At 49.0% G+C, this 14,816-nt stretch overlaps 1 protein-coding gene across 1 annotated transcript; it reads right to left on the reverse strand.

Annotated features, from left to right (window-relative positions):
- Positions 1-4,872: 4,872 nt before the first annotated feature.
- Positions 4,873-6,822, reverse strand: RAN (RAN, member RAS oncogene family). Its single transcript, NM_001194984.1, is given in 6 exon segments — positions 4,873-4,931; positions 5,027-5,197; positions 5,367-5,554; positions 6,383-6,508; positions 6,582-6,666; positions 6,775-6,822. Coding segments are annotated over 6 exon segments (651 nt in total). The 5' UTR covers positions 6,811-6,822; the 3' UTR covers positions 4,873-4,886.
- Between the last annotated feature and the right edge of the window lie 7,994 nt (positions 6,823-14,816).

The raw sequence follows: 14,816 nt of genomic DNA on the forward strand, positions 1-14,816 counted from the left end.
CAAGGAAGCTATTGAATAAAGGATGTACCCAGCATGTATTGGTGTCTTTGCATCTCGTACCAGGTCACCCACTGGGCACAGGATGTTGAAGACACTATGGCAACACAGACACACGCAACTTTTTAAAAAAATAATTTTGATTTTCCATCTATTAGGATTTGGTAAAGCAGAGCACATCTTTCAAAAGTTAAAATAAAAAGCATGGCTGTGTGAGAGCATCTGTGAGGCTCAGTTGGTTAGGCTTTTGGCTCTTGGTTTCCAATCAGATCGTGATCTCAGGGTCATGGGATCGAGCCCTGTTTCAGGCTCGGCACTCAGCAGGGCATCTGTTTGATATTCTCTCCCTCTACCCCTCTCCCTCTGCACTCGTTCTCTAAAATAAATCAATCTTAAAGAAACAAAACAAAACAAAAACCCCAAAACCACAGCTGTTTGACCAGCATGGAGGTGAAAGAGCACAGCAGTTCTAAGCATTTGGAAATAAATTCCCTTTTTAACTCTGGAAGATGCATGGAGAGGAGGAACATGCAGAAACGGGGCTGACAAGGCCCATCAGCTGCTACAGCCGCCCAACCACACTACGGGTTCCTAGCAATTGTCAAAAGTGGTGTAAAACTATCTGGCCTAGAAACACCCATAGTAAAAGTGAAAAACGATCACAAAACAGTATTTTCCATAATCCTGCTTTTTTGGGGTAACATCTCACAGAATACATGAGCAAACATCAAGTTACCCCCCAACAGTAAGAAATATGATGAGTGTATGTTTCAACTGTCCAAATCCTCAACTTTTAATGTATGAAGTATGTAACTATTTTCACTTTGGAGGAAAAAATAGATGTGTCAGGGAATGAAGAGTGAAAAGCCAAGTTCCCTCACCTCAGCACTGCCCATCTGTTCGCCCAATAGTGTGGCTTCCCAAGGATCGGACACTGATGTCACATGTCAGTAACCTCAGGTATCAGTAATCTCCCACGGGTGCTATGGCTCGGGGCGGCAGGGATCCTGCCCTTTCACCTACAGGGCAGACGTCCGTGCAGCAGCTGAGCTGTTGCACTCAGCCTCAGTGTCCACCAGCTGAGAGGCCGAGGACAATGAGATGTCTGTGGGACAGGGAATGTTATTCAGCCTCAGGAAGGGGAATCCTACCGTTCAGACATTGATGAAACCAGAGGACACTGTGCTCAGTAAAATAAGCCAGATGGACAAGCGGTGTGTAGCTGTGATTCGACGTGAGATCACACTGAAAATGGATTTCCAATGATCTTATTACACAGGTAACAGAGGTGGACATGGTGAACGGTGGTAACCAGTCCACGTAAATCAAGCTATCACGTTGCACGCCATAAACCTCAATTTTGGTTGCCCATCACATGTCCAAGAAGATGGGAGGAAAAGGAGTTAATAAAAAGTTGGACCCTGGCATTCAGTATACGTTCATTCAGGTTGCTGCTGCACGTTTGCTGGACTAGTGGTTTGGTCATGACCATATGTCAACCTACCTTCCCTGCAATATTACAGCATGGAGGGGACCTCAGTGGGCTGGGACTGGATGGCCACTAGTTCCTGGGCACCCACGCCTGCTGCCAGGACAAGCTTTAAAATGCTTCTGGATCCCTCGGGTTCCCACTGTGCACTGAATCCTGGATTTGCTGTTGGGCTCTGGACACCCTCCACTCTCCAGCTGGCCACAGGGCAGGGCTGTTCCCTTCACCTCAAAGCCTTTTCTCCTCTCTCCAACCCCTTCCCAGGGACACAGCCCCTTTCAGAGGAGTCTGGTTCCGCAGATCAGCTCAGTATGGTCCTTGGCTGCCCATCTCCCCACTGGGGCGCAGCATCACCAAGCACACGGCTCAGGATGTGTGCAATCCTCTGCCTACATCTTAAAAGGACAGCTTACCTGTAATGGTTCCTATTGTTTTTTTTTTAACTTATTCATGAGAGATGTGAAGAGAAGGAAGGCTCTTTGCGGGTGGGGGCGGGGGAGCTGAGGCAGGACTTGATCCCAGGACCCCGAGATCACGCCATAAGCCCAAGGCTGACACAACCACTGAGCCACCCAGGCGTCCCTCCTACTCTACTTCTTGAAGGCAGGCAACTGGAAGCCGACTAAATCCAAGGCTCCCCTCCTTCCACCTCCCACAGCGGAGTGGAGGCACGACCGACCCTGGATCCCCGTGTCATCATGCACACTTTCCCTAAGACCCCAAGCTGGGATACATGCAGAGGACACTGCAAACTACAAACTCCAGGGAGACCCTCCCCGCCCCCACCATTCCACCCAAACCTCCATGTTCTCCCCCTTGAAACCTCTCGAAAAATGTAATGGGAAGGACAGGGCAGAGCAAGGAGCATCCAGTGAGGGGGACAAATCAAATGCCAGCTGACCCTTCCACCATGGCCACAGGGGCAGCTGAGCCAGTGCACATTGCCATATGAGACTACAGGGGCAGGGAAACATCCGCCAGGGACACAGGACCCTGAGCATGGTCTGCAGTGCTTAGGCCCACCTTTTACTCCAACAAGGCTCCAGGTCTCAAGGTCAGGGTGGGGGCACCTGTCTCTTGTCCCTTTAGAATCAGGCACAAAGCCTGCAGCCCCAACATGGTCAATGGTGTCACACCTGCTGAGGCTGGTCCCACATGTATACCTAACCAAGCCAAACCAAAGCAACCTTCAGCCCTGTGTTCACCTCATTTCCTAAGACTAAAGTGATGTTCATAAAAAACAAATTCTCAAGTTGCACTTCTCAATCAAGAAAGTAGTTTTTTGAAGTTTAATATATTTCTGCAAACCTCTGCCCTTTCCTGACCTGCCGAGAAGATGAAGAACCCACTGTGTACACTGATGGGACCAGACACCTTGCCCTCATCTTACCAGTGCTCTGTATTAATTCTGCTTCATTGTGAGGTCACCAAACAGGACAGACGCCACCCAAAGGAACGAACTCTCCACACATGACATGAAGCAAACTGTGCTGGCTCTCACTGCTTGTGCTTGGACAGACCTGTCCTTGTCCACGTCAACAGAGCCACGGCACAGGCTCTCAATTCAACGCTCCCCCATCACATCAGATTGCAATAAATGGAGGGAGAAGCATCCCCCACATGTATAACCTGCAGAGAAACACACCCTCACACGAAGGGAATCCCTGCTAAAGATCCAGCGTTTCCCAGGGAGTACTAGAGATGATTCAGAAAATCCAGACAAAAAGAAGCAATATATTTTGCAGCAAATTTTTCTTTCAGTAAGACTTGTGAATTCTCTCCCATCCCATTTTCAACAGGTAAGTGAAGTAGCTTCCAAATTTAACAGTTACATTTCAGATTTAGTCACGTCACACACACTTGCATTCCACACAGGTCACAAACACATATGCCTCCTATTACGTATCTGAAAAAGGTTTCATCCCAATGATGGGAACGATCTTTTCAAGTCACTTAAAATCTGGTTTTGAACCTAATATAGTGTAACATTTACAGTAATTGAAGTACATCTATTGATACATTTACTCAATATTGAAATTTATTAAATTCTACCCTCTGTATTTCATTTTTCCATATATTTAAGCAACCCCTTCCTACCTTCTTTTTAGGTAAGAAAGTAACCATTTAAGGAGAAATGGACATCTAAGGAACTTTGGTAAACAACCATAGCAGTGCTCAAGTGAGCATAATAGTTTAAGACTCCTAACTGCTACAGTATAGCATCCATGGGGTCAAAACTGAAGACAGACTCCACTCGTTCTTAAATGTGTAAATCATACAAAGATAAATGGTTTGATCCAACGAAACCTTTGCAATGTTTCACGTTTCAAGAAGCCATTCTAAGATCTACTTTTCTATTTAGTGTTCGTGCCTTTGAATTGGCCACAAAAATCCTTCAGAAAAAAAAAAAAGCATCAAAGCTGTGAGATGCCCAACTTAAATCCTTACTCTTCAGCATCTTTAACACTCAGAAATACTTGAAAGCAGCGGGTAATCGTGGAACATCTTTCTAGAGTACCAGCTTCACATTAGACGTTAACATTAAAACAAAATCAAATCAATGCATAACTTACACTCATTTTTAACAAATGAGACTCCTGTCAAGTCCCCACCGTCATCTGTTATCGTTCTACCAGATTCTGAACATCCCTACATGAGAGCACGGTTACTGGTCACAAAATAATGTTAACTGTAATTCTTAAAATGCCTATCCGAAACGTCTAGTAGTTTTGTTCCAACAGGTCACAGAAGTCCAAAGCTCTTCCCCAGGTGACACCACCCAGTCTGAAGGCAGATGCGACGGGCATCGTTTTAGCTTCACCACGGATGCTCACCCCTCTAACAATCTACCAAACGGAATACTGCGGATGTCTGCCCTGTCACCTGTGTGAGAGGATCCAAATGTACAAATAGACAAGAACTTAACCTGCAAAGATTCAAATTAAGGGAGAATAGCAAAGGCCAGTTCAACAGTAACGTGGCACAACTTTTCCTGTTAGTGGTTTTAAGATGCTTACCAAACAAGGGAGGAGTTCATTGGCTTAGATATTTGAAATACAACTTTATTCTGATTCTAAACGAAAAGGAATGGGAATGACAGTGACAAACGAGATTTCACCACTGGATATTGTGATGGGACTGTAGCAGTCTCATTATCTGAAACTCAGGAAGGAAACAACTGCGTTCCAAAACAGCTAAGTATGCAGGTCCAAAAAAATGAAGGTACTGTTTAAACTGCCACATTCACTCCGAAGCCCATTCATCTCCTTCAGCATCCCAAAGATTAAGCACATGTTCTGCTCAGCTATATAATAAAAGTGGCAAACACGCTGCACCACTGACATCACAGGACAGTTGCCTATAAAACTAGACTTCTGACGCTGGCCTCCAGCTGCACTTCTCACAGGTCATCATCCTCATCCGGGAGCGCGGTCGTCTGAGCAACCTGGACAGAGACACAACGTCAGGACACCATGGGTTAGAGCCGTCAGGACACGGGACACCCAAGAGATCCCACTGACGGACCCATCTGCCACCTACCTCTAGATCGTGCTCGTACTGTGCTGCCAGAGCTGGATCCATGACCACCTCTGGGGGGGCAAGAGCAGGCATGGCGACAAACTCCAGGTTAGGGTCTCCAATTAGTTTTCTAGCAAGCCACAGGAACGGCTTCTCAAAATTGTAGTTACTTTTGGCAGAAATGTCATAGTACTGTTCCATAAAATAAAATAAGTTTTTAAAAATCTACTTCTTGAGGATCATTGAAATGTTTAAAACTAAAAATAGTTTTTCCATCCATACCACAGACACAATTTCCTTTAGTGGATCTATTACCGTAGTTTCATCTTAGAGAAAAACAATTAAGTTTTAAAAAACATACCTGAAGGTTCTTCTTTCGGTGGAAGACGATAGATTTTGCCTTAACTTTTCTGTCCTTAATATCCACTTTATTGCCACAGAGCACAATGGGGATGTTCTCACACACTCGTACCAGATCTCTATGCCAGTTAGGCACATTCTTGTAAGTAACCCTTGACGTTACGTCAAACATTATAATGGCACACTGGGCTGAAACAGATGTAGGAAAACTGTTACACATGTATGACTTCTTGCACAAATGAGGAATGCTAAGGAGCACGGGCTAGGGGACAGGCCCAATCTGGCTACCTCTGCTTCTGCACTCACTACACCCCAATGTCTCTCTCTTCCAAGTTTAAGGATCTCCAACCACTGTAATACGTAACAAGATTTAAAGTTTCATTTTCTGTGTGAGTGTGAACTACCAGCCTAGCTTATCAAATCTCTCCCGTAATACTTCATTAATTCCGTCCCATCCCAGAATCTCAAGTAGACTACCGATAGAGCAGCACCCTAAGACAACTGGTCTCCTCTATTCTGAGGATCTCAGAACCTGCTCTTTAAATGATCCTAAACTACACAAAAGAGTATGTTATTCTGCCTTAAAACACGCAGGCCTACATACTGACCTATGAGGAACACAATTCTAATATAATTGAGACAACAAACCGAAGTATGTACAGTCTAGGAGTTTCCTAATTAAACACTTTTTAAGAAGAGAAAAAAAAAGCTGTGTATCTGTAACATAGCAAAGGATGCAAAATATGGAAGGACTCCCAATCATCTTTCATCACAAGAGATCCCAGATGACATTTTCTTCCTGTCTTTATCTGCCACTCTACAGTGCCCTTGAGGGAAAAAAACAAGCAAAAAAACCCCCAACCAGCCCCAACGACTCCGGCAGCCACAGCAGCACCTCGTGGGATGCTCATTGTCTTAGGTGAGGAGCCCGCTCCGGGTCCCGGCTCCAGGCTCCAGGCTCGGCGCTGCGCCCATCATGACACAGCACGCGGCAGCCGCCGGCCCGCCCTCACCCACCTTGGATGTAGTAGCCGTCCCGGAGCCCGCCGAACTTCTCCTGGCCGGCGGTGTCCCACACGTTGAACTTGATGGGGCCCCTGTTGGTGTGGAACACGAGGGGGTGGACCTCCACGCCCAGAGTGGCTGCAACACAAGCACGGCCGTCAGGTCCGCTCGCGCCCCGCTCCCGGGGGCCCCCGCGGCTCCCCCCACGTACCTACATACTTCTTCTCGAATTCACCCGTCAGGTGACGCTTCACGAACGTGGTCTTGCCGGTGCCGCCGTCGCCAACCAGCACCAGCTACGAGACAGGACGCGGTCGCGGGGGGCGGGGGGGGGGAGGGGAGGCCCCGGCGCCCCCCGGGCCGCGCCGCCCCGCTCCCCCCGGCCGCCCCCGCGCACCACCCACCTTGAACTGGACTTGGGGCTCTCCCTGGGCAGCCATAGCGCTGGTGCTGCGGGGAGACAGACGTGGGACGGCTGGCGGCGGGGCCCGGGCCCACATGGCCGGCCCGCCCCACGTGCCCGGGCCCACAAAGGGGCTCCGGCGGCCGGGCCCCACGCGCGCACGCCCGGGCCGGGGCGGGGGCCGCGGCGCGCTCCCGGCGGCGGGCGGGCGGGCGAGCGGCGCTGCTCCGGCGGCGGGTCTGGCGGCGCGCCCGTGGGGGAGGGAGGCCGGGAGGCCGGGGCGGAGGCCGGCGCGCGGGGCGGAGGCCGGGGCCGCCCGGGGCCCCGATCGCGCGCCCCCCGGCCCGCGCCGCCCCGGGGCCGCCGCCCGCCCGGGCCCACCGCGACTGGCGTCCCGGCCACGGTCTTCGGTCTCTACGGCAGGGGACGGCGAGAGCCCGCCGCCGCCGCCGCCGCCGCCCCGGCCCGCACGACTGCCGCCCGGCCCCGGCCCCGGCCCTCGCCCGGCCCTCGCCCGGCCCCCGCCCGGCCCCCGACCCCCCGGCCCCCCGGCCCCCCGGCCCCTGGCCCCCGCGGCCCCCGCGGCCCCCGGCCCGGCCCCGCTGCCTTACCTTCCAGAAGCGTCTCCGGCCCGTCTGACTGAGGGCTGGAAGATGGCGGAAGCGCAATTCAAATGCCCGGAGACGCAGCCGACGCCGGCGCGCGCCGGGGGGGGCGGGGCAACGGCGCCGCGTCGCTCCCACGTGGCCCGGCGTGCGCGCGCACGCACGCCGCGGGCTCGGCCGGCCACACCCGTCGGCCGGGCGCGGAGGGGAGAGTCGCGGCGGGGCGGCAGTCGCGCTCGGCGCGGGCGCGCGGACGCACGCCGGCTCGCGGGGCCACGTGCGCCGGCCCAAGGGCGGGTTCCAGCGCGCGCATGCGCCGACGCCGACGCGGCGCGCCCAGCTGCGGCCGCGCCACGACACTGGGAGGAGAGCGCAGGCCTCTTGGGCGGGAAAGTCGCGGGGAGCGGCCGACACAAAGCCCCGGGCCTCCGGGCGTGGGGCCTCGCCGTGGGCGCGCGGGACGGTGCGCCGCGGGGGAAGCGGGCGCGTGCGGAGGCCTTGGGCCCTGCCCCTGTGGCCCTGCCCCTGTGGGCTCTCGCGGCACCCCGGGCGCTCCGACCCGCACCCTCTCCCGGAGCCGCCCGTCCATCTGCCACCTGCCTCCCCCGGGCCTCCATCACCCTCTCGGCCGCTTCCTGCGCCCCCGGCCCGGCCCGGCCCCGGCCCTTCCTCCCAGACCCCGGTCCGCAGAGCCTGCCCTGGGCCCCCGCCGCACCCCCTCCTCTCACCTGGACCCCGCGGGCCCCTGCCTTGTGTTTCAGGCCCCCCCACCGCCCACACCCGGTGTCCCTGGCTCCAGCCAAAACCTTACTTGGGGGTAAAGGGTGCAAAATCGATGCTTTTTCTCACCCTAAAAGGCAGCCACCCTTTTGTTAAAGCATTTCCTTGGTCAGCAGCCTTTGTGACTGTATCCTGCGCACAGGATGACGAAATCGTGTTTTCAAACCTGGCGGCTCGCATCCCAGTTACAAATTTGGATGCAATCGATGAGTATGTAGGTTCCAGACTGTGGAGACAATAAAGCTGGCAAGAATGCAGACGAGATCCATGCACTCAGAAGTCACATGCTGCTGGGGATGCCCACCTCGTAGGGCCGGTGTAGGCAGAAAGTAAGATGAGCCACAAGCTCAGCAAGTGTTGACAGTTAACTACTATTCATTCTCAGCAAGGAAGTGGGCCAAGTGGAGTCCTCTAACCTCTTACCCTAAATCTAGGGCCAGTTTTTGGCATTTGTGTGGACAGCCACAGATTCTCCATAACCCAGATCCTCTCGGCCCCCTCTGCAAGCAAACATCCGCACTCGCGGCAAGAGTAGTACCGCTGGTGGCCCCATCAGAGTAGTCTGGTTGCTCAGGAAGGATTCCACCGTGGGGACTCTTCCCAGAGCGCAGAGAACCCAGATGACGGAGGAGGAGTTAGCCACTTAGTCTTCAGTGCCCTTTGCAAGCAAACCTATTGGGAACACAAGTGATGCAAATTGGGCACAACACTTGGGCGAATCTGCCTGCTGGGAACTCCAATCCCACTGCTCTCCAGGACCCTCAGGAAAACACCAAACAGATCTCTATGCTGCTTGGGTGTGACCATTGCTTTGGCCTCTCTGGAAAGCAGGAACTGATAAAACATGAGTGCCGAGAGCTGGCGACCCTGTAACTTCCACTTCTAGAGAGATTCTCTGGAGTTAAACTCACACATATGCACAGGGAGACAGTATCTCAAGCGTTCGCTACAACATTATGGCAACAAAAAATGCAGCTTCCAGAGATACCCATTGGTAGGGAAACTACAAATATTTAACTATTACAGTATGCCATCTGAAAGGAAGCAAGTTCATCTGTATCAACAGGGTTAGATCTCAAAGGATAATGTTGAGAAAGAAGGAAGTTCAAGAAAGATGTGATAATGGTCTTAAATAGTCCACAGTATATGTAGTTTTATAGAGAGATTGTACGGTACAATACCATTTATGTACACTTTTATACATATTAGTTCTTGAATGTTATGTAGGTAATTTTTTTAATTGATTACAACAATATACACGGAATCATGAAGCTGTTGTTTCGAGAGACAGTAGGAAGGGGTATGATGGGGCGAGCAGAACAGTCACAGAAGATTCCCTCTCTTCTGTTAAAAGAAGGTAATTGAAGCAAACAGGACAACATATTAACCACCGTGTAGCTCCAGGTGGTGAGAACACCGGTGCTCCCACCTTCTGGCATTTTTTTTTTAATTTTTTTTTATTTATTTATGATAGTCACAGAGAGAGAGAGAGCGCGGCAGAGACACAGGCAGAGGGAGAAGCAGGCTCCATGCACCGGGAGCCCGATGTGGGATTCGATCCCGGGTCTCCAGGATCGCGCCCTGGGCCAAAGGCAGGCGCCAAACCGCTGCGCCACCCAGGGATCCCACCTTCTGGCATTTTTGAAAAATATTTCTTCCCACCAAAAAAAAAATCCAAGAGGAAATCTGTCAAATATGGATATTAGTTGTTCTCCATGCTTAGCATTCTAAACGGAGCTCCTGGTGGTTTAGTTTGTTCATTAGCTGCAGATGTCATTAACTGGCCCTGTCCCAGAACTTCTGAAGATGATCATCTCAGAGAGCACATGAAAAAAATGGGAACACATACTCTGGCTGACATAGATAATGAGTTTCCCCAGTAAAACTCCCCGAGCCCATCCTTTTTTTTTTTTTTTTATAAGTTTTTTTTTTATTTATTCATGAGAGACACAGAGAGGTAGAGACACAGGCAGAGGGAGAAGCAGGCTCCCTGCAGGGAAGCCCGATGTGGGATTCAATCCTAGGACTCTGGAATTGTATGACCTGAGCCGAAGGCAGATGCTCAAACACTGAGCCACCCAGGTGCCTCTCCCTCAGCCCTTCCAAATGCTAATGACTTTGCAGTCCACAGGGGGTACTTCTGGTCTCTGCCGCACAACATGGATTGCAACTCCGTGCTTACCCGGTAATTTCAAACTTTGCAGCCAAATGCACTGAGAGGAAACAGAATTATAAAAACCCAGGGATTTCAGCTGTTACCTGTAATTTCCTCAAACATCAGCATTCCTCATTGGCCTTAGTCCTCCTCTCCTTCTTTCTCTCAGTAACAATCTCATTACATATATGATTTTAAAATATATATAGGATTTTTTACCTCTGGGATGTTTGAGAATATGCAGCATGCAGGATGCTCTTCTGTGTGTATTTCTTAAAACCAAGGACATTTTGTTACGTAACCACAGTTCCGTTACCCAAAGCAGGAAACAAAGCCATCTGCAATTGGATCGCCTCCTCTACAGACCAGAGTGCCAGTGGTCTCACTGCTGCCCTAGAGCTGGTTTGAGATTATTTGGGATTACATGTGACCCTCAGCTATTCACTCTGTGTCTTTTCCTTCAGTCCAGAGCAGTCACTTCGACTTTTATGCTTCTGCAGCATATTTTGTAGTCCAGGTCTTCTGTGGAATACCCTCCGTTTGGATGTGTCTGATATTTCCAATGGTTGGGATTTGAGTTCTGCAGTTTGGGCTGGGATACCCGAGAGATGGTTATGTCCTTCTCAGTGCATCTTTTCAGGAGCACAAAGTGACCTTCGTAGAACATTTCAGACCCCCCTCCTGCCCTTTAATGGCTCGCTTCAGATACATGAAATCCATGACTGGCCAGACCCGAGGTAAGCTAAGATGGGCCTACTTTTCCATCCTCTGCTCTAGCTTTTTTTTCCCTGTAACTCTTCTGTAGCCATGCAAACCTTTCTGAACGTTACCTCCCCCAAGTTTGTCCCTGCCTTAGGGCCTTTGCACTTACTGGTCCCTCTGCTCTTTTTCTACATCCTTGCCTGACTGGTTCCTTCTCACCCTTCAGGTCACAGCTCAAATGTCACCTCCTCAGGGAAGCCCACTCTGACTGCCCTCTTGAAAACGGTGTCACCATACCAGCCATTTTCCATCTCAGCCCTCACTTGATTTTCTCCCAAGCACTTACTCCTACCTGAAAATAGCTTGCTTAATAATTTACATGCATACCATTCTGTCTTTCTTTCCCTCACTAGAATAAACAAAGCACCTTGCTTGGCACAATCCTCAAGGTATCTAGCACAGTGCCTGGCTCATAATGGGTGCTCAGTAAATATGTGTTGAATTATTGAGTGAACTACTCTTAACCCCATCTTAACACAAAAAATCAGAAATAGCCCCAATAATGCTAATAAAATAGTAATAACTTACATATACAAGCTTATCAGAATTTCAATATGCTATTTCTTGTCAAAGACTAATCATTGAGGAAATAACAAACATTTAACAAATACAGAGTCAACCTTTCCTATTTGTGCAGTTTCCATCAACTTCCTTGACTTTGCAAACCAATAAGGGAAGATCCCATTATCTACTTCACTCATCACTCCAGCTGGATATCAATGACTTGTCAAATGAAATGTTTTCCTTACTGGACACTCACTTTTCTATATAGGGAGCACACTGGTGCATAGATTACATGCTACTTCTTAGCATTAGTGCAGAAATTATTTCCCCTGACAGCAAAATCGAGAGCCTTGTCATATACTCATGCCAGATATCCATCCAATCAATGACCAGGGCAGCGTAGGGGGTACACTTTGGTGGCCCATGAGCTAAATCCTGCCTTCAGTATTCTTTGTCCTATCCTGGGGTGGATCACAACATAATTTGTATCTAAATGTGTTGCTAGCACTTAACAACGTGATGGTTTGGGGGAGATCCCTGGGTGGCTCTGCGGTTTGGCGCCTGCCTTCGGCCCAGGTGTAATCCTGGAGTCCCAGGATGGAGTCTCGCGTCGAGCTCCTTTCATGGAGCCTGCTTCTCCCTCTGCCTCTCTCTCTGTGTCTCTCATGAATAAATAAATAAAATCTTAAAAAAACAAACAATGTGACAGTTTTTAAAGTGATCCCACAGATTCTTTGAAACTTCTCTCTTTAAGGGGCACCTAGGCGGCTCAGTGGTTGAGCATCTGCTTTTGGCTCAGGTCGTGATCCCAGGGTGCTGGGATTGAGTGCTGTATCGAGCTCCCCACAGGGAGCCTGCTTCTCCCTCTGCCAAGTCTCTGCCTCTGTCTCTGACTCCCATGAATAAATAAATAAAATCTTTTTTAAAAAATCAAGATTGGGAGTCACTGGGCCTGCTTTCTTGCATGGCTACAAGCATCTGGATTAGATCCTGCCTCCCAGGGATGGGTGAACACTGCCATTTGTCTCAGGCTCTTCTGATCCCTACTATGTCTCAGACCCGAGGCATGTTGTTTGCCCTTGGCACCTGCCCTGAGACCCTACAGGATCTGAGTTCACAACCTCTGATTTGGTGTCTAAGACACAAAGATGATGAAAAATGCACCCATTAATTAATCCATTCAGCAAATATTTAGTGAGTACCTACTGTACTCACTATGGCACCAGCCATTCCCTAAGGACTGGGGTAGTGAACAGAACAGACCCAAAAGGTCTTGTCCTCCTGGAGCTTTCATCCTTGAAGGAAGAAACAGGAAATAGATTTGCTAACAAAGTAAAATATATAGGATAGTAATAACTGCTAAGTGAAGAATAAAGCAGGTAAAAAAGATATGAAATGTCAGAGGAAGAGAGGAGCAACCAACAGGTCTTCCCTGAGATAGTGACATTTGCACAAAGGCCTGTAGAAGATGAGGGTAGAAAGCACGTAGATATTTGAGTAAAGATAATTCAAAGGCCAGGGAATGGCCAGTGCAAAGGCCTTAAGGTGGAAGCCTGCATGGAGTTGTCGGGGACAGCATGGAGGCACATGGCCAGGGCAGGGGTGCGGAGATGATGAGGGGCCCCCATGCTGGCCATGCTTCTTTGTGAACCCAGGGTCTTAGAATGAGTGCAAGGAGCCTCTTGTATTAAGAACAACAATTGCTTCTTTATAGCAAGAGGAACTTTCAAACCAGACTGTTGGCAGTTCATGTAGGACAGAATGCTCTCTGTGCAAGGACTTTCATGTGTCTCATGTCACTTTAGGGCAATCTGGTCTAAGAAAGAGGATAGAAAATGGTTTAAGAAAACACAGGTATAGAACAGAGCAAAACAGTTCTCAGAGGCTGAGACAGGCCTGGGGCAGTTCAGACCACTACAGATATCATGTTTCTGCATATCTAGCTAGGTTTCATCCATCTAAAGTCCAGATGCTTATATTTACCTTCAGATCGATCTAGATCTAACATCTATACAAAATATGGTATAGCAGCTCTACAGCATCTCTGTCTATACAGATACAAGACCTGTAGATATAAAGATATATAGGCATTTATATATGGATGTGTAGATACACAACTTTTAAAGTATATGTACGAAAAATTTCAGTGTATATGTTTTCCAGTATATTTTTAAATGTATGTATATTTAAAATTTCAGTATACATATTTTTCCAGGGTTTCAAAAATTGTGGCAATTTTTAAATGCTTACTTTTAACAAACTGGCCTTTATAAGATGTAGAAATCGCCAGACAACATAACTCTGCTATTTATAAGATAATTACAGGGTGTATTGGTTTTGAGGGGCTGCTGTAACAAAATGCCACAAACTGCCTTAAAATAGCAGAAATTTTATTCTCTCACACTCCTAGAAATTTGAATTGGAGGTGTTGGCAGGGGTGTGCTCTCTCTGGAGGCCTTTGGGGAGAGTCTGTTGCAGGCTTTTCTCTGAGCTTCTGATTTTGCTGTAGATCCCTGGCAATCTTGGCTTGCCCCTGCATCAGCTTGCAGTCTGCTGGGGTATCACATGGTTTCCTATGGTCTTCCCTCTGTGTTTTTGCATCCTAATCTCTTCTGAGGAGGGCACCAGTTGTATTACATCAGGACTCACGCTAACAACCACATCTTCTAACAGACTCATGTTTGTAAAGACTGGTTTCCAAATAAGTCACACTCCCAGGTATGGGGGTGAGGACTTCAGAATATTTTTCTGGGGGACGTAATTCAACCGTAACACAGGGTTTATAATTTTTTTTAGTTTTATTTAAAATAAATAAAATGTGTGTTGTTAGTTTCAGAGGTAGAGGTCAGTGATTCATCAGTTGCATGTAACACCCAGGGCGGGAGCACCTGCGTGGCTCAGTGGTTGAGCATCTGCCTGCCTTTGGCTCAGGGCATGATCCAGAGTTCCAGAATCAAGTCCTGCATCGGGCTCCCTGCAAGAAGCCTGCTTCTCCCTCTGCCTATGTATCTACCTTTCTCTGTGTGTCTCTCATGAATAAATAAAATCTTAAAAAAATAATACAAGATTATTTATTTATTTATTTATTTATTTATTTATTTATTTATTTATTTTAAGATTTTTAAAGTGATCTCTCCACCCAAGGTGGGGCTTGAACTCACAACACTGAGATCAACGTTCCTCCAATCCTGCCAGCCAGCCTGGCGCCCCTGTCACACCACAGTTTTAATCAGCATT

This window comes from Canis lupus, chromosome 26, assembly GCF_011100685.1.
Source record: "Canis lupus familiaris isolate Mischka breed German Shepherd chromosome 26, alternate assembly UU_Cfam_GSD_1.0, whole genome shotgun sequence".
In the NCBI taxonomy this organism is placed as follows: Eukaryota; Metazoa; Chordata; class Mammalia; order Carnivora; family Canidae; genus Canis; species Canis lupus.